This window comes from Elephantulus edwardii, unplaced genomic scaffold (assembly GCF_000299155.1).
Source record: "Elephantulus edwardii isolate Elephantulus edwardi_28Jun2011 unplaced genomic scaffold, EleEdw1.0 scaffold00027, whole genome shotgun sequence".
Classification (NCBI taxonomy): Eukaryota; Metazoa; Chordata; class Mammalia; order Macroscelidea; family Macroscelididae; genus Elephantulus; species Elephantulus edwardii.
In genome coordinates, this window is record NW_006399777.1 from 12,465,147 (window position 1) to 12,490,885 (window position 25,739).

The 25,739-nt window shown below is 41.8% G+C and overlaps 1 protein-coding gene across 1 annotated transcript in view; it reads right to left on the reverse strand.

Annotated features, from left to right (window-relative positions):
• Positions 1–25,739, reverse strand: part of NGLY1 (N-glycanase 1) — an 89,607-nt gene that overhangs the window by 34,626 nt on the left and 29,242 nt on the right. Inside the window, exon 4 of the mRNA XM_006883353.1 lies at positions 12,137–12,302. Coding sequence (XP_006883415.1) covers positions 12,137–12,302 — 166 coding nt within the window. The remainder of the gene's footprint in view (positions 1–12,136; positions 12,303–25,739) is intronic.

Genomic DNA, 25,739 nt, shown 5'->3' on the forward strand with positions numbered 1-25,739 from the left:
TTTGTATAATCCACAAAACACAGATATACATTCCTCTGGTATTCCCTTTCAGCTAAGACCCATCTAACATCAGCTACAATATCCCCAGTACCAAGACACCTTCCAAACCCAGCCTGGACTTCTGGCAGTTCTCTGCTGATGTGTTTTTCCAATCATTTTGGATAATCTTCAGTAGACTCTTGCTTGCATGTGAAATCAATGTTACTGTGCTATAGTTTCCAAACTCTGTTGGGTCACCCTTCTTTAGGATGGGAACAAATATAGATCTCTTCTAGTAAGTAGGCCAAGTGATTGTTCTCCAGATTTCTTGGCACAACTTGGATATTTTTTTTAAAACTGCAGAATTTAACAGAGAATGTAAAAAGGACAGAAATAAGAGATAGACAATGTTGCTGAACTGGAAAACTAATGAGACTTAAAAGATGCTAATTCCCCACAAATTACTGCATAACTTAATGTTAATATATTAAGGTATATGACTATGTGGATTACAGTTAATCTCAGAACTTGTGCCCATATGAAACCTATACGTAGACACCAAGAAGCTATTGTCCAAACAGAGCAAAGGAACAGTGCGTGGTTTATAATCAGGAAAGGTGTGCTTCAAGGATGAATTCAGTTTCCATACCCTTTCCACCTGTCTGTGAGTACATCATTTGAGAATCTGGTCTCCATGAAGAAGAATGTGGCATTAGGAACGGAAGAAAAAGTATCAACAACATGCATTATGCAGCTTACACAGCCTTGCTTGTTGAAAGTGAAGAAGACTCGGAGCACCTAATGCAGAAGATCAAAGATTATATAGTCTTTAATATGGATTACATCCCAACACCAAGAAAATAAAAATCCTCACCACTGGACCAATCGGCATCATCTTCATAGATGGAGAAAAGATTGAAGCTGTCAATGACGTCATTATACTTCAACATCCATGGTAACAGTAGTCAAGAAATTAAAAGATGTTGCTTTGGGAAAATTTGCTGTCAAGAATCTCTCCAAAGCATTAAGAATACTGAAGTTAAGGTGTGTCTGAACCAAGTCACAGTATTTTCAATTGCTTTCCATGCATGTGAAAGCTGAAACATAAGTAAGGAAATAAGAAGAACCAATTTCTTGAACTGTGGTGTTAGAAAAAGATACTCAGTATCCCACGGACTGCTAAAAGCACAAACAAGTCTGTTGTGGAGAAAAGTGCAACCAAGGAGCTTCTTAAGAGGCAAGGAGAGTGAACCTCACAGTCATCGGGCACGTTGTTGGAAGGGGCCCGTCAATGGAGAAAGGCATCGTGCTGGGAAGGTGGAGGGCAGAGAAAGAAAGGCAGACCCTCCACACGACGGAGTGACACCGTGACTGTAGCAACAGGCAGAGGTCAGGCGAAGATTCGGAGGACGGTGCAGGACAGAGCAGGGTTCACACTTGTTTTTCATCAGGCTGCTCTGAGTCCTAGCTGACTTGATGGCCCCTGAGAACAATGTAATCTCAGGTACAATTACAGAATAACTTTTCATAAAATTGGACACGCTAACTACAAAACCCATGTGGAAGAGAAAACACGTATAAATCACAACAGCAATTGTGCATAAGCATCAGACGGCGTATTCCGCCCTTGCACATTTTTAAAAGTGACAAAATTCTAAGAAAATACTGTAATACTGGTAAACAGACTAAAAGATCAATGAAAGGAAAGATAGTCCTGAAAAACAATGTCTAAGTGGGAAAATCAGATTTAATTAAGTTAGCATGTAGATGCAATTCTAAGAGGATACAAGAGTTAAAAGATTAAACTGAGACAAAAGCTCTATCACTGGATTAAATGAATCAATACATTACTTTAAGTATCTATTCATATATAAATTCAATATAGACAATATGTAAATGAATAAATAAATATGGAGATAAAGTGTCAAAAGAATGTACAAGTATGTCTCAAAAAAAAGTGCAACCAGGATGCTCCTTAGAGACAGGGATCATTTAACGTCATCTCACAAACTTCGGGCGTGTTGTTAGGAAGGATCAGTCCTTGGAAAGGACATCATGCTTGGGAAAGTGGAGGATCGGTGAAAGGGAAGAAGATCGTCAGGCGAGTGGACTGACGCAGTGACTGTAACAAGGGCTGAAGCGTATCGGAGTGAGGATGGCAGAGGGTGGGGCAGATTCAGATCTGAGGTGCTGAGTCTCTAGACCTGATGGCACCGAACAACAACAGAAGTACACACACAGAACTGTGGTGGAGGGGAAGACTTTAAGTTTGAGGCATACTGTAAAATCAATAATGGAAACAGAAATTGGCAACAATTTCCTCTTACTTAGCTCAACAATCAACAACTTTGGTACGAGCAGTCAAGAGACTTATTGCAATGGGTAAGTCTGCTATCAGGAACCTTTGCAAATTAAGGAGCAATGATGTCAGTCTGAAGACTAAGGTGTGTCTGATTCAGGTCATGGTCTTTCCAATCACTGTCTATGAGAGTTAGACAATGAAGAAAGACGGCAGACGAACTGAATGAAGCCTTTGAGTTGTGGTACTGGAGAAGAGCACTGAGTATCTCACTGATTGCCAAAAGACCAAGCATATGTGTCTTGGGGAAAGTGCATGCAGAGTGCTGCTTCTAAGGCCAGGATAGCGAAACTTTGCCCCACATATTTCAGGCTTGATGCTCGGAGAGGCTATTCCTAGGAAAGTGATTCTCATGCACGGAAAGGTGGGGAGTCAGCAAGAGAGAGGGAGATGCTCAAGCAGATGGCTGGACGTAGTGACTGCAGCAGTGGACACACGTGTGTCACACAGGATGAGGCTGCACAGGAGAGGACAGGGGTCAGGTCTGTTGTTTATAGGGTCACTATGGGTAGTACTGAACTCGACAACATCGAACAACAACAAAATTGCAAAGTTAATGTACCATTTAACAGATAAACTGTTTATTCTCTTACAAAGGTGTGTCTGTGGTTTTCTATCCTTAGACATGTAAGAACTGAAGGCAAAGAAAGGTGAACGTGGAGTCTAGGACCAGCCTGATCCCTGCAGGTTCGAGCTCACCCATTCAACACTGGGGTGGGGTTGGGGGGAAGGTTGTTACATGCTGGTGAATCGAAATAACAGCCACCCCACAGGCCAGAGCAGAACAGCTCTCTAAAACATCACAGTAACTTTTATGGAAGGACAATGCCAGATCTTGTCTCTCAAGGCGCCAGTAGTGGATCTGAACTGACAACCTTTAAGTCTGCAACTGAGTGCTTAACCGTTACACCACCAGAACACCTTGAAATATGGGCCAAACAAAATTAAATAATAGTGTGGGGGGGGAGTAATATATTTAATGGAGGAGATAAACATCTCTAATATATAAAGAACTTTTACAAACCGTTAAGATGACTAACAAACTATTGAGAAGAGGCACACAAAAAAATTCAGTAATTCATTAATGAGGACAAATACCTTTTTTAATATAAATTGGAAGATTTAATGGTAGAATCTATTAAGAGTATAAAAAATGTCACACACCCTTGACATTTTTGGTATTTTGCTCTGAGAAAATGCTTGCTCGTAAAGGGAGGTCTGTTGGCCTAGTGGTAAGAAATTGTTCTGCAATCCTAAAGGTGCGTGGTTTGAATCCACCAGCTGCTCTTTGAGAGAAGAACAATCTTCTCCTATGTGATTTACTGCCTCTGAAAATCCACCGGAGGGTCAACTCTGCGTTGGTCCCAACTCGAGGGCACACAACAACACAACATACCAGGAAGCATGCGTTTGTTTACTTCAACAGTTAGATACAGAATAAAGGAATATTTTTTTTAGAATAAAGGAATTTTTAAAAACCAAAACACAACACCCTCCCAAAAATGAACCTCAAAACTTAATGTCTAACAATAGAAAAATGCATAAAGGAGAATTCACTTCAAACTATGAGTTTGCACAGTTTGATGGGTGGAGGGAGGGGGTGAAGGAAATGGGAAGGATCCAGCGGGAACTGAAAAGACAGGGTAACGATGGGCAAGGTCCAATGGTGGTTCATTTTATAAAACATAAAGCATGGGAATGATTGCATGAAACACAACAGGAATGAAGATTAGTGTGAAATACAATGTAGACAAACTTTGTGAGCAAACCAATATATGAACATAAAAAGAAAAGAAAAATCCATTTCTGTCTGTACAGCTGGAAAGAGAAGCAGGATTTACTTAGAGGGAGAGGTTGGCTTGTTCTGTATAATATCAAAGTCTTATAACAAGGTATTTATTAATTACTCACAAAATTAAAAAGAGATTTTCAGAAAGAAAGTAGGACCATCCTCCGGCCCACTCACGGACCAAGAGCACCAGTGACTTGATTAGATACACAGGCAGATAATGCCAGTGAAACACTCTAACTGCTCTTCCACATCTTCAGAGTCAAGTTCACAGTAAAAATAAGTATATGCTCTCAGCTGGGCCCTCATGGTAGGCTAAGAATGCCCTCTACTCCATAATGCCCACACCTTAATCTCTGAAACCTGTAAATAATACTCAATAATACCCTATATGGGAGCTCTGGTGGTGTAGTAGCAAGGAACTGTGCTGGAATCCCGAAGGCATGCAGTTCCAGGCCACCAGCAGCTCCACAGGAGAAGAATGGGCATCTCCTCCCATGCCTCTGAAAAGCCCGTGGAAGGGTCAGCTATGAGTTGATTCCAAACTGCAACTTGCAGTACTGCTGCATCTTCGATTCTGAAAGCTATTCTTGCATATGCTCAAGTTATGAGCTGAACAAGCCTCCAAATGCTACTTATAAGCACTGCTGTTTGTGAAATATTCATTATCAAGATGGCATTCGTTATAAAGAAGGGAAGGGAAGGCAGCAGACCTAACGCTTCTGTGTTACAAGTGCTGCTGCTTTGATTCAGCACATTTTCAGCTAAAAATATGTACACTTCACAAAGGGGGTGGCCCATCTACGGGAGGCACTGTTTCTCAGTGTGATGACTCAGAGAAATGAAATCAGATTCCTGTCTGCAAGCTGAAAGCGCAGACATTTCAGAATTAGGAAGAGAGGTTTGACACTGATGCTAAAACTTGTGAAGAGTGTATCTTTTCAAGCTCTATGTTGTAAAAATAATCAAGTCTTCAAGTTTCTAAAGTTATCATCTTGAAATGCATCACGTAAACAAAAAAGGTCTAGTAACTTTTCAATACGGAGCTCTGGTGGCCTAGAGGCAAGAAGCTGTGCTGCAATCCTGAAGGCACGTGGTTCGAGGCCACCAGCTGCTCGTCAAGAGAAGGATGGGCAATCTCCTCCTGTGTGATTAACTGCCTCTGAAAACCTGCTGGAGGGTCAGCTACACAAAAACAACAATTTTTCAATGGCAGAAACAAAGCTAACATGTTTCAGTCCTGACTTGAATCTGAAAATAGTGCAAAACAGAAGGAATGAGAACAGAACAGGGAAACTCAGGGGCAGAGGTGGTCTCATCCTTAGACTTGCCATGTTGTTGTTGTGTACCACTCAGTCGGAGCCGACCCACAGATGATCCTCTAGTGGGTTCTCAGAGGCCGTAAATCACCTGGGAGGAAGCTGTCAATCCTTTGCCTTTGAAGCAACTGGTCTGTGAACCATGTACCTTTAGGTTGGCAGCGAAATTCATACCACTAAACCAACAGAGACTCGCCACTGTTTCTGCTTTCGGACTCATCCACTGCCTCTCTGTGATTTCAAGTGCTCTGTTTTGATCACCCCAACAAGTCTCGCACCCCTCTTCTCCCCTGCAGGCTCCACAGCATGCTTGTGCTCTTAATCCCTCACTCCTATTACTACCGAGTTTTAATGTGTCTGTTTTCACACGCTGATCCTCCTTCACCTCAAGGCACTGGCTCAATTAATTTTCCATAAGCAGAGTTCTGACGTCACTCACTCAAAGCCTCCATGGCTGGCCCTGCAGAATTAAGCGGCCAAGGGCACCTGACCTCCTCGAGCAATTCTCTTCTCCTTTCTGATGAACAAGGTTACGCAGCGGGCCTGCTCAGTAGTCATAATAGTTTCATGGTTAAAATACGTGTTTCCTAATTTGTTTGGTCTTTGTGGTTTTTATCCCCCTCACCCTTCCTCCCTCTTACTGGATATACTGGCTTTTTAATCCCTCATCTTTTGCAGAAAATGAAAAGCATAAAAATAAATTCAGTCCACATTTCCCTCGACTGACATTCAATGTCAGCCAACAGATGTCCCAGCCTACCTGTTCTCCCACCACCGCCTCACACACACGCTAGGGACAGTCGGACTGTATTACTCATTGTTCCTTAAACAGAACCTGTACGTTCTGCCTCCGGACAGGCAGGCTGTTCACAACACCAAAGACTGTCCCCAAACCAGACGCCTGAAGGCCTGTCATGTCTTGGGCTTCGAATCCAATTCCTCTTTCCCGCCTTTAAAAAGCACTCTCTCTGCTTCCCCCACCCTCGACACCTCCTGATTTCACAACATTCTAGGACTAACCTGCTGTGCTTATTTCTGCCTTTTGAGAACGATTAACTCCATTACACTGCTTTTATAGTTTTGATTCTGCGATAGTATGTAGGCAAATCTTAAATGTGGTCCTCCTATGTGATGAAATGATTGTTTGTGTTGTTGTTGTTATGTGCCGTCGAGTCGTTTGCGACTCATAGCGACCCTATATACAACAGCCCTAAACCCTGCTCTATCCTGTGCCAATCGCATTGCCTCTGACACTCCCATCCCGATTACCCCAGTCACTGAATCAATCCACCTCATAGAGGGTCTTCCCCTCCTGCGCTGTCCCTCCACCCTCCCAAGCATGATGTCCCTCTCCAAAGACCTGTCTCTCCTTACAACATGTCCAAAGTATGTCAGACAAAGCCCAGAATCCTTGCCTCTAAGGAGCAGCTTGGTTTAACCCTCTCTAGGATGAATCTGTTTGTTTTCCTAGCAGTCCATGGTACATTCAATACTCTTCTCCAGCACCACAGCTCAAAGGCATCAATTCTCCTTCTATCCTCCCTAGTCATTGTCCAACTCTCTGATGCATAACAAGTGATTGCAAAAACCATGGCCTGTACCAGGCGCACCTTAAAAAATACAAAACCCATGCTTTACCTTCAAAATTTAGAGTGGGAGAAAAAATACTAGGGCAAATGTCAGCAGGGAGACTTCAGCCGACTTGATGGGGAGCTAAGGGACTCGAAGGATTCTCGGCACGCTGCTAAGCTCGCATCCACTAAGAGGACAGAGGCTACCACTATGTCACCTAAGCGGTGCTGCTTTTCGTGAATTCGGTGTCCTGATGGAGTGCAAAGCAGGGGCACAAAGAGGAGGCCTCGGTCTCTGAGCTAATCCGCACCATCATTTATTCATCTGGCAACAGTTTGTGAACAGCATACTTCCTGCATTTGCTGCTGGACCCTCTGTGTCTTTCTCCCCACAACAGACTGCTCCTACGGGCATGGGATATTCTACACAACAGACATGCGCTCGCTCAAACCCTAGTGACTCGATACAGAATGTCTGGTGTGTGAGATTATCACAGGAATACAGTGCTCGAAGCTGGACAGTGTCAGTGAGCAATTATTGCTAAGTTTATTTTACAGACAGTAACAATAAACCCCTTTAGTTCTGCAAGAGGAATAGCAGCATCAAGATCTCATAACAGATCTGTAGCTCAAAGTTTAAAGACAAGGAATTGTCACAGTGTTAAAAAAAAAGATGAACCCACCAACATAAAAGTTACAGCAAAAAAAAAAACGTAAATGGCTTCTATGTTGGTGCCATCGAGTCGAGTACGACTCAGTAACCCTATGAACGGCCAACCTGAACCCTGTCTTATCCTGCGCCAGCCTGTCCTTTCCTGTGCAACCCTGTCCTATGCTGCACCAGCCTGACCGTCTGTCACACCTGAGCCCACTGCAGCAGCCACTGTGTCAATCCCTCTTATTGAGGCTCTTCCCCTTTGGTTAAATGGTTTAAAAGGAAGGAACACATACCCAAACTTACAGCTTTGGCTTATCACAGGCAAACAACTTGACAGGTGTCATTCTCATCCATATATATATATATATACTAAGAGCCTGACCAAACTGAGAATGTCCTCTCTTGGACGCATAAGAGAGTAGGCTACAAGAGCAAACTACTGCCCTGGAATTAGGAAATAGTCTAATACGTAGTATTAAAACTAGAAAACTAAAGTTACTGGGTCCTTATGCTGGTTTTTGTTAAGTGCCCCTGCGCTAACTCCAACTCACATCAACCCTGCTGACAACTGATTAAAACCTTCTCCAATTCTGTGCCATGTTCACAATCTCCGCTCTTCTTAAGCCCCTGGATGGGGCATCGTCCATTCATTTCACTGCTGTTCCTCTACTTTTCCAGCATGACATCCGAGAGCTGTCCCTCCTGATAACAAACCCACAGCACGTCAACCAGTCTCACCATAGTACGTCCAAGGAGCTCTCCGACTGCACTTCTTCCAAAACGGGTCACATCCAGTTCTCAGTAATAAAAAAAAATGACAGCATGCTAAAAGGCACTCCATGAATTGAAATGTATCCCCCAAAACTCAAACATACAGTGTGGAAACTGTAACAAACCTCTATGAGCCAACAAACCCAATATTTGCAGCATTAAAGATGGACTGTAGCACAATATTATATTTTTAACTATATCATTAATACCACGTTGTTGTTGTTGTTATGTGCCGTCGAGTCGTTTGCGACTCATAGCGACCCTATGTACAACAGTCCTAAACCTTGCTCTATCCTGTGCCAATTGCACTGACTCTGACACTCCCACCCCGATTACCCCAGTCACTGAATCAATCCACCTCATAAAGGGTCTTCCCCTCCTGCGCCATCCCTCCACCCTCCCAAGCATGATGTCCCTCTCCAAGGACCTGTCCCTCCTTACACGTCCAAAGTATGTCAGACGAAGCCCCAGAATCCTTGCCTCCAAGGAGTAGCCTGGTTTAACCCTCTCCAGGATGAATCTGTTTGTTTTCTTGGCAGTCCAATGGTACACTCAATACTCTTCTCCAGCACCACAGCCCAAAGGCATCAATTCTCCTTCTATTCTCCCTAGTCATTGTCCAACTCTCTGATGCATAACAAGTGATTGCAAAGACCATGGCCTGTATCAAGCGCACCTTAGTCTCCAGACAGACACTGGAGAGATGAGATGGACTGGCATGGGGCATTTTGAGTCAGATGATCATATGATATATCACTCCGGAGATGAAAAGATGAGGAAAAATGGGGTTGCCTTCATAGTAAAAAAAGTAATTTCTAGATCCATCTTGAGGTACAACATCGTGAGTGATAGGATTATATCCATACGCTTACAAGGAAGTCCAGTGAATACCACTATCATTCAGATATATGCACCAACAACCAGAGTCAAAGAAGAAGAAATAGATGATTTCTACCAACTCTTACAGTCGGAGATAGATCGAACATGCAATCAAGATGCATTGATAATAATGGGTGACTGGAATGCAAAAGTTGGAAACAGAGAAGAAGAATCAGTAGTCGGAAAACATGGGCTTGGTGACAGAAATGAAGCTGGAGATAGAATGATTGAATTTTGTACAATCAATGACTTCTTCATTGCATTAATACCATAAGTAAGTAAAATCTTGCTGAAGGTTATATAAAAACCACTAAAATAGGACATCAACTAAAAACTGTCAGAAGTTCAAGTTGCGTTTAGAAGAGGCCATGGCCATCAGGGATACCACTGCTGATGTTACACATGGATCTTGACTGAAAGCAGAGAATACTAGAGGGATGCTTATTTGTGTTTCATTGACCATGTAAAGGCTTTTGACTGGACGGATCATAACAAATAATGGCTAACATTAAGAATCCCAAGACACTTAATTGTAGTTGCAAGATCTTTACCTAGATTAAAAGACTTTTGTTTGAATAGAGCAAGAAAAGACTGCATGTTTGAAAATCAAGACAGGTCAGTGCTGTATCCTTTCTCTGTAAACCATCTGAGAAGACTGGCTGTATGAATGAGAATGCAGCACCAGGGTTGGAAGAAGAGTCGTCAATAATGTAACTTAGGCAGATGATACAACCTTGCTTGCTAAAAGTGAGAAGGACATGAAATGCTTGTTACAGAAGATCAAAGACTATGTCCTTCAAAATGGATTACATCTCAACATCACAAAAATAAAAATCCTCACCATGGGACCAATCAATAGGCAGCATCATGACAGATGGGAGAAAAGACAGAAAATGTCAACGACTTCATCGCACTTGAATTTTTGCTACCAGGAGTCAAGAAATTAACACATGTATTGGGAAAATCTTGAAAGCCCAGCTGTGATTTGATGGCACTCAACAAACAGAACCAGCACCACCACCTTGATTTTAATAGAACCCAGGCACCAGGTCATTTAACGATCCAGGAATTACTGGCGGGGCACTTTCTGGGGCTTGTATGACTAAATGTTCTGCATTAAGCCACATATGCATAATCTTGGGACTGCTGTACTTGCTCAGGGACACACAGTACACGGCATAGCAGAAATTACACCCACGGAGTTGATGTCAAAGTCACATTCCAATCAGTTAATTATGTGCTTCACTGTTAATAGAGTAAAAAGTCGAATTACGTGATTAATTCCAAATACAGGTTCAGTCAAGTTCATATTAAGAGCACAGATTTACTAATAACGTCATCACATGTGTCAAGGAAGGGGCTCTGGTAGCACAGGGGTTAAAGTGCCTGGCTGCTGTTCCTCAGAGGGAAGACGTGGTGGACTGCCCAGAAGGACACCCTTGGATATCTCAACTATTCTTTCATCATTCCTAACTTCCTTTAAAGTTAACATGAACATATCTTTTATAGACTTAAAGAAATAGATCTTTTTGGGCAAATATATATGCACATTGGCAATTTTTTTCTAGCAAAGCTAAGTACCTGGGGCTTACTCCATATGGGTGTATTTTATTAGAGTTTGTTCTTTTATCAGTTTACTGGTATTCTCTTGTTATTATTGGACTGAGACTAAGAATGTGTTTCCTGTTGCTTGCTTTTTGAAAATTCCAAAATGAACATCCTTTCAAATGTCTTTATATATTTATGTGTGGTAACTGTAAGTTCTAGCTATAGAAGTTAAATTTTGAAGACATAATCGAATTTAAATTACATATTTTTCCTTTAAAAAAAAGGACACTGCAGGGCAGCTCCGCTCCCTCACTGAGTCAGAATCGACTTGCCAGTAAGGGGCTTTTTGGACTATTCCATGAACCACACCCAGTTCTATGATAGCTAAAAAAGTCACATGTCGATGATTAAAACTATGAATATACATTCAAGTAAATTCCTAATGAAAATTATAATAGATAAATCCAGGTGTCTAATACATGTGCAATAAAATGATACTACTATTGAGTTTCTTAAGAATTCAAACACACCTATACCTCAGTCATCAATTTTATCATAATCTGACATTTCGTATTTACAAGAACAGGGGGGAAATCTATTATTCTGTGCAGTACCAACACCTGCTTAGGGGTTAAGATGCTGAGGGATGAAGGAAAGCAATGCTGGCTCTAACAGTTAGGGCTGGGTGTCAATTTGTCCTAATTCTCAAGTGACTCAACAGTGACGTAATGACACAAGTCCACCTTGTGATCTGATATGCTCATCCTCCATTTTCACTTAATACTGATTTTTTTTAATAAAATTTGTTTTATACTGCTTTACCTACAAGTTTTGTATACATTGTTTTTTGACATCGTATCTTTCTCATTTCCATTATTCACGCTTCCTTCCACCCATCAGATTGTGTGACCCTATGATTACCCAAGCCCCTTCCCATCCTCACCCCTCTGCTTCCTCTGCCCCCTTTGGATGCTCATACACATTTTACTAGTTATCTATTCCTACAATAATGGTCTTATACAGTATTTTGTACTTATTTTTTTAATACAACCTAGTTTCTGGAATTCAGTCATATTGGAAGGTGAGAAGTGGGGTGAGAGGAACCAGACATATAATATATACAGCAAAAAGTACAACCTCAAGTGTTGACCTTTATTCAGCAATGATGTAAATTCAGCAACAAATGGCTATGTAGACTCACTACTTTTATCCAATCTTTTAGCAACAAATGGCTAGCAATGAGCGGCTAAGCAGAGTCACTACCTTTATCGAGTCTTCGGGCTCTCGATGACTTTTCCTGGGATCTCATCTTCAGCTCTTCGACTGGAATGCACGCCAGGGCTTTCTCCTGGAGAGCCAGATCCTCATAGAGCAGCACCTGCTGCAGGTTGGTCTGAAGCGCTTTTAGAATGGGTGAATTAGCAATAACCTAGAGGAAAAAGGAATTCACTGACATTAGCTTTTCTCTAGATGATACAAAAATCATTTCTAGAATAAAAACAGTGTAATTCTATGATTTCATAGACAAAGGGGTACAAACTCTCTTAAATATAACAATTCTACCAAGAAAAGAGAGAGAGATCTTTACATTAGTATCTTTAGGAAAGAGTCACACTGATGTTACAGTGTGAGATGTCTCTTCTTTCTCGCTGTAGATCCTGCGTCCTGAAGGCAAACTTAGATGGAGACATGCATAACTCTTCACCATAGTGTGCGTTTAAGTAGCATTCTAAGTAATTCATATGTCAGTCCTTCAAATCACATAAAAGACGAAGATGAAGCTTTTACACACAGTATTAACAAAGGAACTCAAAAGGGATCCAGAATTACAAGAAATGGCTTTGAGAAGCAAAGGAAAGTAAAACAGACTGAAGCATTATATATGTATATGTGTATGTGTATGTGTGTGTATATATGTGTGTATATATATGTATATGTGTGTATATGTGTGTGTATGTGTGTATGCATGTGTATATGCGTGAGTGTATATATGCATGTGTATGCATATGTATATATATGTGTGTATATGTATGTGTGTATATGCGTGTATATGTATGTGTATATATATGTGTGTATGCATGTGTGTATGCATGTGTGTATGCATGTGTGTATATGTGCATGTGTATGTGTGTATGCATGTGTATATTTGTGTGTATATATGCATGTGTATGCATATGTATATATGTGTATGTGTGTATATATATGTGCATGTGTGTGTATATGTGCATGTGTATGTGTGTATGCATGTGTATATTTGTGTGTATATATGCATGTGTATGCATATGTATATATGTGTGTATATATGTGTATGTGTGTATATATATGTGCATGTGTGTGTCTATGTGCATGTGTATATGCATGTGTATATGCACGCGTGTGTATATATGCATGTATATGCATATGTATATATGTGTGTGTGTGTGTGTGTGTGTGTGTGTGTGTGTGTATACATATACATATATACACACACTATGGTAATATGCCCTGCAGAGCGAGGGAGATGTTAAAAGTGAGAGGGAGGAAAATAAGGAGAATCTAAAATTAAAATTTTAACAAATCTCAGGTTAGAGGAGCAACAAGATACACAGAGCAGGAAGCAGTCTTGGGGTACAGCGTGTGTTGTTGTTGTTGTGTAATGCTGACCCTCCGGCAGGTTCTCAGAGGCAGTTAATCGTACAGGAGGAGACTGCTCATCCTTCTCCCGGGGAGCACCTGGTGGCCTCGAACCCCGGCCTTTGGGATTGCAGTGTAGCTTCTTGCCCCTAGGCCACCAGAGCTCCCCTCGTTAATCCTTCTGAGTAGCGGAAGTAGATGCTTAAGCACAAAAACCAGAGGCTTGCCACATTCAAGACAGCTTTTCTTGGTACAGTCTACCTTCAATCTGGCCTGCCACTTTCCAACAGAAAGTATAAATTTAAAAAATGAAACAAAAAACACAACAAACCAAGGCCTGATTGAAGGCCTTGGTTTTCCAATAACCTGCTATATATCTGAGAGCTGGACCACGAACAATGACGACAGAAGCAGAATCGATCGTCATGTTGGAGAAGAGTACTGATTACTCCATGGACTGCCAGAAGTACAGACAGGCACATCTTGGAGATGGACAGCCAGCGTGCATATTCCAGGGCGAAGCGTCATCTCACATACTTTGGGCAAGCTGTTAGAAGAGGCTATTCCTAGCAAAGGGACATCCAGCTTGGGAAGGTGGAGGTCAGTGAAGGAGAGGAAGACCCTGAGCACAAGGGATTAGTACAGCCAATGGGCTCCAGTGTGTCGGGATGATAAGGGTAGCACTGGACGGGACAGGGTTCAGATCTGCTGTTCAGAGGGTCGCTACGAGTCTTGCACAACTCCATGGCACCTAACAGCAAGAGCAACAAAACAACATACTTGAAATAGCTCAAAACTCATTTCTATCAAGTGAGATCAACTCATAGCTAAGCCTCTAAAGAGCCACCGGAGTTCCCCATGAGACTGATGAAGAACTTACTATTTCAAAGAATTCTCATAGAGAGGAGGCACTTAGGACACAATTCTCCTCCCTTTATGCAGATTTCCATTTGAAGAGAGGAGGAGAAGAAATCATTTAGAAATTTTTATTTTCAATTTCATTCTTTCCAACCTGGAGTTTACCACATCCATTGTGGCTTTAATGGCACTTCAATGATCTTGAACAAGACATTATATTCTCTTGCCTTATTTCTTTACACACGTCCTGGGCACAGCTCTGGGTGGGGGGGAATGGGGAAAAAAACCCAACCTAAATAATAAAAATAGAAGTTTACTGATTACATGGAGATTACAGCAGCTGGGTAACCGTGTATTAATGCTACATAACGCAGCAGTTAATTGCCTGAGAGAGTAAGTTATTTAGAATACAAATGGAAGTTTAAAATATAAACTCTGGCTCTTATAGATAAAAACAGTTTTATTTCTCTTTACTAATCATTCTTCCAATTATTTTCATTTCTGATAAAATATATATACAAGATTCTTCACAAGAAGATATAAAGTGTGTGTTGTGAAGTTATAAAATTTAATGAGCAAAAGCTGGATGAGCAAAGTTATTTCTTTAGTTAAAAGGGGGCAAAAAAACCCCTCACCAAGCTTTCTAGCCTGCTCATATTCCTTTCATCTTTATGTAACCCTTTGGCCTTTGGTACCCTGGAGGATAAGGATTTGTGCTACCAATCCAAAGGCATATGGTTTGAATCCACCTCCTACTCTGTGGAACCACGTTCCCTGTCATTTCCAGCCTCTGAAAATCCACTGGAGGGTGAGCTGCTCCAATTTCATGGTAAGAAGTTTGAGCTGAGTTAGGCCTCATCTTTTTGGGAAAGTTTCATTTGGCTTTTACATCTACATTTTGTTTTACACACAAACATTCTTTAATAAATTTTAAATGGGAGCTTTAGTCAATCTGTGACTTCAGCAATCTCTTGGGGGAAAAACTTAATCCCACTCATAACAGTTGTTGTTGTTGATTGCCGTCAAGTACGACCCATAGTAATCCTATGCACAAAAGGCCTGAAAGCCTTTCTCTAACTATCAACATTTATTAAAGTTCATAGTTTCCAGAGGCATGCTGTTTAGGAAGTCGATGTCACTTCTGCTTCCAAACCGGTCTTAAACTCGGAGCTCCACCAAACACTGTCCACCATGGATAACCGTTACGGCATTTGACACACCAGTGGCACAAGGTTCAGCATCATTGCAACCCCAGGTTACCTCAGCACAGCACACTGACAGAAGAGTGCTGTACCACTTAGAAGACTGTTCCTCCAAAATATAATAACAACTGATTTTAAGTACAAAGAACATGATTCTACTTATAAAAGTAACTCTTGAAAAAAACTTCAGAAAATACTGAATGGTATAAATAGTATGAAATCTCTTATAGTTTTACCATTCAGATGGAGGAACGGTTAAAATGTCTGTAAATGGCGTTGCAGATATTTTAACATGAACAATGTATATGTTTTAAATAAGAAAACTGAACATGCAACATATGTTGTTTAATTTTGTGGAATTCCCAGTTTGCTTTCTCCCCCCACAGAATATATTCTCTTTATGTCAAAATACATCTTATCACCATTTCAAGGGCTGCTAAGTATTCCAACTTAAGGATGTGTCATTTTATATAATACCCTGTAAAAAGAGCACGGACATATATTTTACTGTTAACGGTTGCTGCTGGGTGCCTTTGAGTTCACTATGGCCGTGATGACCCAGCACACAGCAGATCTGAACCCTGCCCCCAGCCTGTGCCGTCCTCATCGTCTGTGACATACTCAAACCCACCAGTATGGTTACTCTGTCAATCCACGCTATCGAGGGCCTTCTCTTTCCGCTACCTTTCCAAGAATGACACCTTTTCCCAAGGACTGTCCCTCCCTAACAACATGACCAAAGTAACAATAATAGGTGTATGAACAAGAAATTGTATGTTTAAATCTTGTCTCAAATAAGAGCTTTCATATAAGGACCACATACAGATGCAGACTGAGAGGATAGCTTCGTTTTGGTTTATAGTAACATTAATTTATAAATGGATTTCCTTATTTCACAATGTACCATTACTTTATGACAGTATTACATTATTTTTTCATTTCCATGAAGTAACCTAAAGTGACACTAATTCCTGGAAATAACTAACTAGACACTTATATACAAAATGGGCAGAAAGTTCTAGAGTGATGAAAGAGGTGATAAAAAGTCCTTGATACATACTTTCATATACATTCTGTAATCAGTTCAGGTGTAAAATGAAAGCATGTATTTAAGAGAGATGTGTAAGAACTGCCGAGAGCCTATGTTAAACAAATCGTGCTTTGAAAAGACTTTTTTTCCCAACTGAGATGAAGTTGCAAAATTGGAAACATATTCTGAAGCTTATGTCACTGAGAATCTGCACTTGTGGTTTCAAATCTGCTTTTGAGAGGTGACTCAGAAAAGTATGGCCATCAAGTCAGAAGTGACTCCACGCTGACCTTCCAGCAGAAATATATCAAGATCAGAGGAAACTCATTAATATTCTGTACTATGCAGATGACACACTCCTGCTTACTGAAGGTGAGGAGGTCTTGAAACGTCTGCTATAGAAGATCAAGGATAACAGCCTTCAGTATGGATTACAGCTCAAAATCAAGAAAACAAGGGTGTCACCGTTGGGTCAATAGGCAATAAATATCAAGACAGATGGAAGAAGGATTGAAGTTGTCAATTATTCCACGCTGCCAGGATCGACAAACCACACCTTTGGTACCAGGAGTCAGGAGATCAGGAGATATACTGCATTAGGAAAATCCACTGTGAGGGTCCTCTCTAAAATAGAGAGATTTCGGTTTACAGAGGCCATAAACCGAACAGGAAGAGACTGTCCATCTCCCTCCCACAGAGCAGACGGCAGATTTGAACAGTCTGCCTTTACATTGGCAGCAACTCTTCAACCGGGGGATTAAAAGAATAAACATTTCAGGAAAGTATTCCTATTTGGAGCAGTAAACGTGTTATGTATAAACAGTAAGTTTAAAAACCAGTTGTGTCATAAAGCAGATAATGCAAATGAACACCACAATGAAGTACCACCCTGTGTCCACTCAAGTGGACTAATAAGAAGGACAGCCACAAACAGTGCTGGTGAGGACGTGGAGGAACTCTGATCCTCACGTATGAAGCTGATGAAAACACAACGTGGTGCCCCTTAAAACACTGAACAGAGGGTGAAGGTGGGTGTCTCCTCCAACGTTTGAAGTTTGGAGTGAAATAATTGTGGCCTCTGGAAGCAGGACTTCTGAACCACAAAGATGGCTGGGAGGCTTTGGTGCAAAGCCACTTTTGCTGGCTATAAACGAGGTCTCCGGAACCAGAGGGAGCACACAGCTCTTCTTAAAATTGAAGGTGTTTATGCCCAAGATGAAACAGAATTCTATTTAGGCAAGAGATGTGCTTATGTTTACAAAGCAAAAAACAATACAGTGACTCCTGGTGGCAAACCCAATAAAACCAGAGTAATCTGGGGAAAGTAACTCGTGCGCACGGAAACAGTGGCACGGTTCGGGCCAAATTTTGGAGCAACCTTACTGCTAAGGCCATCGGACACAGAATCCGTGTAATGCTGTATCCCTCGAGGATTTAAACTTATTGAAAAGCAAATAAAATTATGGATTTGTTAAAAAAAAAAACACTGAACAGAAACTGACCACACCGAACCCAGCAGTTTCCACTCCCAGCAATGTATCTAACAGAAATGAAAAGTAGTGTGTCTACACAAAGACGTTTAAGTTTACAACAGTACTATCCACGCAAAGAAACAAGAGACCACCTAAATGTCCATCCACTGGAGAACGGCTAAATGAAGCGTGGTGCGTCCTATAAAGGCAGTAAGAGTGAGCCATCTAAAGGAACAAGCTCCTGATAGTCTCACCTACCGTAAGGGTGAACCTCATAAACATTCTGCCATGTCAAAGAAGCCCCCAGGAACACACTGTGCATAGCAGTGACTCCCCGGGCTGGGAAGAAAGCAGGCACTGGAAGCAAAGCACAGCTGGTGGGAACGCTGGAGAGGACTGGAAACGTAACCCCAAAACCACCAAACCACAGAGGCAATGCGTATTATCGTACAATCCTATAAATCTGTTACAGAGCATTGTACGCTTATGGTAATGCATTTATGGTATGAATATTCTACCTCCATAAAACTACATGAAACATATCAGAAAAGCTCTATCATGAACCAATAATTTAGTAACACTGACTACCGATATAGTATAAAAATTGTTACACAGGCCACTGAGGTAGACACCCAGCTGGTTTTCACGTTCAGCACAGTCTGGCGGTTCTATCCTCCACACCCCTCTTAGAGGGTCGCAGTCTTGGAGAAACCTTCCATCTGTCTGTCACGTCACAGCACGTACCATAATGTATTATCATTTCTTATTTAACTTGTTTAAAGTGTCATCAGGGAGCTCTGGTGGCTTTGTGGTGGGGAACTACACTGCCAACCCAAAGGTATATGGCTCGAATCCACCAGCCGCTCTGTGGAAAAAGGATGGGCAATCTCCTCTCATGAGATTTACTGCCTCTGAAAATTCCCTAGAGGGTCAGCTATGGTTAAGTCCGACTCAATGGTACACACAGACGCAGCCAGGGATGTGCTAAGCTGTGCCAGGAAACATGGAAGACAACTACCTGGCCAGCTGTCTGGAAGAGATCTATACTCGTGCTTATTCTTTCAAAAGGTGATTAAACAGACTGTGGAAATTTATCAAACAGTATCACTGATATCACATGCAAAGCCAATCTTGCTGAATATTACAGAAAAATGGGTGAAAGAGTCTATCAAACAGAGAACTTCTAGAAATTCAAGATGGATTCAGAAGAGGCTATGCCACCAGGGATGTCACTGCTGATGTTAGATGGATCTTGGCTGAAAGCAGAGAATACCAGAAAGATGGTTATTTGTATTTTCTTGACCAGTCAAAGGCATCTGACTGCATGGATCACAACAAATTATGATTATGACATTGAGAAGAATGGGAATCTAACACTATCTAAATGTGCTCATGTAAACTCTACCTAGACCAAGAAGCTGTTGTTTGAACACAGCAAAAGAACACTGCATAGCTGAAAACCAGGAGAGGTGCAAGATGTGCATCAAAGCTATATCCTTTCCCTATACCTATTCAATCCATATCTAAAGCAAATAATCGGAGTAGTTGCACTATAAGAGGAAGAATGTGGAATCAGGATTGGAAGAAGACACATGAATAATGATGACACAATTTTGCTTGCAGAAAATGAAGAGAACCTGAAGCACTTGCTACAGAAGATTAAAGAGTACAACCTTCAGTATGAAATATTATCTCCACATCAAGGAAACAAAAATCCTCACCACAGGGCCAAAAGGCAATGTCATGACAGATGGAGAAAACAGTGACACTTCAATTTTATCAATAAGATTTTCTCTTATTGGATCCGCAATCAATACCACAGTATTAGCAGTCAAGAAATCAAGACATGTAGTATTGGGGAAATCTGCTGTTAAGGACCTACCAAAAGACTAAAGAGCAATGATGTCAGTTTAAAGACTAAGGCGCAACTGGTAAGAGTCATACTACCTTCAATTGCTTCCTAGGCATTTGAAAGTCACACAAGGAATAAAAATGACAGAAGAGAAGTGATGCCTTTGAACTGGGGTGCTCTAGAGACTGTAGAGGAGTACTGGTTACCCCATACCCCATGGAGTGCCAGATCAACAAAGAAATGTGTCTCGGAGGATGTACAACCGTGCTCCTTAGAGCTGGCTGTTGTTGTGTTGGTGGTGGTGTCGAGTTGTCTGCGACTCATAGCGATCCATGTACAACAGCCCTACACGCTGCTCCATGGTGAAACTAGGTCTCACACACTTTAAGGGTGCTGTCAGGAGGGGTCACTCCTTGCAAAAGACATCATGGTGGGAAAAGTGAAGGAATGGAAGATGAAAGAGAGTGAGAGAGAGACAGAGGGAGACTCAGCAAGAAGGACTGACATAGTGATTTTAACAATGTGCTCCAGGATATCAGAGAGAATGACACAGGGCAGGGCAACGCTCAGATTTGCTGTTCACAGCGTTCTGTAACAATTTGTTCTGAAGACCAATTTTCACAGAAACCAAATGAAAAAGTAGGAGGTATTTCTTAAGAAGGAGAAGGGGGGGAGGGGGGAGAAAGCTGGTGAACCAAACCACTAAGTCTTCAGCATATATTTACTTTCATCCATTAAAAGTGAGGTTAAAAAAAAAAGGAGACACAGAGAGAGAGAGAGAGACAAGTAGATTTAAGAGGTGGGCAGGTAGCCCAGACAAGACTACAAACCAGATACAATGAAGACACTGGAATTTAATTAGGAAAAATGATTTAGAAGAATTAAGGATTTAAAAAAAAAATGCAGAGACCAGATGATGACAGGACCATATCCGACGCCACACAGAGCACTTATGGAAGGTTCCCTGTGCTTACTATGGAATGATAAATGCTTACGGAAATAGCAAAAAGGTAACTGTAAAGAAAAGAATTTTAAGAAAGAGTCCTACAGGAACCACCAGGCTTTGGCAAAAACCTGTCATTTTATTAAATGTTAATGCAGTGAATATAGAAATAGACTATATTATAAAATATGCTTTGGATAGAAACCAGCAGTTACCTTTGTGGGTGGACTACTGGTAACTGCCCGCTTTAAAACCCCCTAGAAGGGCAGAGAACGCATAATTTAGGCTTTGCAGGTCACACAGCCTGCCGGATCGCTAAACACTATGAAAATGCTGAAATAGTATCAAAGCTGCTACTCACGACATAAAAAGAAGTGCCTGGCTGGGTTTCAATAAAACTGTTATTTACAAAACCAGGCAGCTGGTAAGATCTGGTCTATCGGCCAGAGTTTACCAATCTCTGCTTTAAAACAAAACAAAAGCCCCTCCTTGTGAAGCAGTTGTGAGCTTAATAAAGGAAGTTAGAGAAGAAAGGCACTCTGGTGGCCTAGTGGGAAGAGCTGCGCTGCAGTCCCAAAGGTCCGGTTCAAACCCACCAGCGGCTCCTTGGGATAAAGATGGGCAATCGCCTCCTGGGTGATTTGCTGCTTCTGAAAACCTGCTGGAGCAAAAGCTATGCATTGGTTCTGACCTGCTGGTACACAACACCCACCACCACCATGGTCTGCAGTATCTCAATAAAGTTATCTCCAACAATTTAAATAAACTTTGAAAACTGACAGGTTCTATAGGCACATGCCGTAAAGACAGTAAATGTGACATTCTTTAAATCTCATCCAACATCACCTAAGAAATAATTCACACGGTCCACAGCAGAAGAAAGTTAGTTAAAAACTGTACTAAGCTACTGATATGATTCTCTTAATAGGCAAGAAAGATTCAGAGAAGCCTTTCCTTTTAACAAATACTTCTCAAGAGGCCAAAAATGGATAGAGAGATACCAAAATGGCAGTGTCTCTTTAAATTAATCAGTTTTAATTTCACTACTGAAAAAAGAAAAATCACAAGCCTGATATTCCTTACAGGCGTGATTAAATTCTGAAGACTGGATAGAATACAAATCGTCCCAAAATGAAGTAGCATCCGCAGTCAACATCAGTTACTTGGCAACCAGCACAAGCCGTGCACCAGGACATCACGGAGGCCTCAGCATAAGGCAGAGGGACCTTTGTTGAAGGCAGTCGGCTTAGGCTGCACTGACTCTGCAAAGGCTGTTTGATCATAAACAACCACGGCTAACACTGAGGAGAATGGGGGCCCCAGGGCACTTCACTGGGATCATGCAATCCCTATACCTAAACCAAGAAGCTGTGGTCCAAGCAGAGCACGGGAACACTGCACGGTTTCAAATAAAGAAAGCTGTAATAAAAACTGTGTCCTCTTCTCCTTATCTACTGTATTGTTGTTAGTTGTTAAGTGCCCTCGAGCCACAGGCGACTCATGGTGACCCTATGAACAAAGGTCCTAGACACTTCCTGTATAACTTTCATCCTTTCTCCAGGTTTATAGGGTTTCTGGAGACAAGCTGTTTTGGAAGTGGATGCCACTCCTGCTTCCAAGCTTGTTTTAATCGGGGAGCTCCACCAAACACTGTCCACCATGGGTAACCATTCTCGCCTTTACTCATCAGTGAGAAGGTGGACTCTATGAAAAGGACTGTGGCCTCAGCGTTGAAAGAAGATTCATCAACAACCTGTATTTTGCAATGACACAACCTGGCTTGCAGAAAGTGAGGAAGACTTGGAGTACTTACTCCAGATGATCAAAGACTACAGGCTTCAATCTGGATTACCTCCCCACATCAAGAAAACAGTGCCCACCACTGGGCCAACAGGCAGCATCATGACACATGGAGAAAAGATTAAAACGTCAACAGGTTCATCTTACTTGGGTGGCAATGAGCACCCTTGGTTCTAGCAATCGGGAAATCAAAAGACGTGCTACACTGGGAAAATAGGCCATCTAAGACCGCTCCAAAGTGCTAAAGAGCAACAGATGTGAGTTAAAAGACTAGGGTGCACTTGAGTCAGGCCAGGATCTTAATTACTTGCGATGCATCTGAAAGTTGGACACTGATTAAAGATGGTAGAAGAAGAATCAATGCCTTTGAGTTGTGGTGTTAAAGAAGAGTACTGAGTATCTCATAGACCGACAAAGAACAAACACGTCTTGGAGAAAGTGCAGCCAGGGTGCTCCTTGGATGCAAAGATGTTGAATCTTCTTTTGGACATGTCGTAAGAAAGGGCATGTAGTTACAAGGGGCCAGTGTTTGTAAGAAGACATCATGCCCGGAAAGCTGGAGGGCCAGGGAAAGAGAGGAAGACCTTGACCCAGAGACTGTAACATGAGGTCAAGTACATCAGGGCTGATGAGATGGCAAGCCTGAGGTTGGGTTTCAGATCTGTTGTTCACAGGGTGCCTAGGAGTTGCAGTCGACTCAATGACATCTAACGACAACAGTAACAGCACATTCTAGTACTATACACCTCGAAGGAAAAGTTTTACTAACTTTGACAGGATATAGAGGCAGGAAACCACAGTCAGTGGCTACACGCCACACTTAATGCCAATGGGGACACATCTACTTTGCTCTTTGTCCCATATAACAGGTCTTGGCAACTCAAAAAGAACTCTTTGGATGCTTTACAGATGTCACTGAGTTTTTGTGAGCCCTCTTCCCAGACCTCACCCTACGTTCTAGGGTTCACTCAAACGAAAACAATGACTTCTATCTTATGGTTGCTGTTCCTAAGAATGAAAAAGGCAGAGGAAAGACAACAGCAACAAAATCCTAAAAAAATTTTGAAAGCTAGAAAGATGATGGATAATAAATGTCTTAGCAGACTCGAGGCAGCCGAGTTCTATACCGAGCTCACTCCTGAGACAGAACCAGCACTGCTGACCCTCCAGTGGGTTTTCGGAGGCTGTCAATCACATGAGAAGGGACAGCCCATCTTTCTGATGGATTTAAACTTCCTGCCTTTGGCTTCGCAGTGCAACTCCTCATACACCACAGCCCCAGAGCTCCTGAAATTCTATACTAGCTATGGTGAAAGTTGAAAATTGGTCGTATTTAGACCCCAGAATCCCTTCAAAGATGATGTGCTATGTCCTGAACAGAAACATGTGCTTCTGTGTGTCTGTCTCAGTGACGACACAACAGAAACACTGGAGGTCCTCTAAGGCTGTTTACACATGCTCCCAGGGAGAATCCACCGCGGTGCCACTAAGATTAACTATTTTACCCTTCAACTTCTTATATGATTACTCAATAGGGTTGTTGTTGTTGTTGTTATGTGCTGTCAAGTTGTTTGTGACTCATAGCGACCCTATGCACAACAGCCCTAAACCCTGCTCTATCCTGTGCCAATCGCACTGTCTCTGACACTCCCATCCCGATGACCCCAGTCACTGAATCAATCCACCTCATAGAGGTTCTTCCCCTTCTGCGCCGTCCCTCCACCCTCCCAAGCATGACGTCCTTCTCCAAGGACTGGTCCCGCCTTACAACATGCCCAAATAATATGTATTCAGATTTGTTTGTTTATGTACCATTAATTTGGAACCAACTTGGAGCTGACCCTCCAGCGTTGCCAGAGGCTGTAAATCACAGGGCAAGAGACTGTTCATCTTTCTCCCTCTGAGGCGTTGGGGGATTCACGCTGCCCACCTCTGGAGCGGCAGTGCAACTCCTTAGTACTAGGCCCCCAACGCTCTCGCCAGTATTTCAATACAGAAGGATGCAATTTATAAACATGCAGTCATTTATTGAGGTGTGTAGCCAATATTTTATTACTAACAAGATGTACATCTTGGAATGGAAGCTAATACTCTAAGGAATGATTATGACTACAGAAAAAAAGTTCATTTAACTAGGACTCTATCACAACTTGTCCTGAAGATACAATTCAAATAATTTCTAGGGAAAAGTAGTACTGTTGTTAAGTGCCATCGAGTCAAACACAACTCATAGCGAGCCTATGAACAAAAGACCTGAACCCTGTTCTATAACTATCCTTGTTTCTCCAATTCATAGTTTCCAGAGGAACGTCGTTTAGGAAACGGATGCCGCTACTGCTTCCAAATCTGTCTTAATCTGGAAGCTCCAGAAAACCATTATGTCATTTAACACACCAGTGGCACAGTGTTCACCATCACAGCAACCCCAAGTTACCTCAGTACAGCTAATTAGCAGACCAGTACTGTATCATTTAGAAGAATGTTAATCCCAAACACAATTATTAGTAAAGGCAAAATTTTTAAGTATCTTAAAATTTACGAAATCCTTTTACAAAGGAGATTTTATCTGTCTCAATAAAGTCGATGCAACAGTATTTAAAAAGTTTCTCAAAAGATACATAAAAAAACACGTGATCTATTTATTAGCACAAATACCTTAACTATGAAGTTAATCAGATGAAAAAGAATTTAAAAACTTAAACGTTTCAGTGTCTGAGGTTGTTCATTTCTTTCATATAAAAAGCTGTAGAAACCACTGCCCAGGTAAGGCAAGGGCAGCCATTCTGTTCTCCCTCTGTCAGCCCTGCCACCTTTATTCTTTATTTCCCAAGAACGAGTCTCAACAAAAGAATGCCTGCTCACCGTCTGACTCGCCACCGGCAGGCAGGTGACGGTAAAGGCTCCCGGATGACTCAGCTACAGATGGTCAAGAGTGGTTACGATAATGGACTACAGGCAAGTCCAGCTACACGGAGGGCAGCGTACAGTTGTTCTGCTGAAAATACGAAGACGGCAGCTCCCTACGCGAAAAGCACAAACGTGTTCTCTGACAATAAAAGTTTAGAAGGCCCTCTGCCCGAGGCGGGCTGCCCTCGG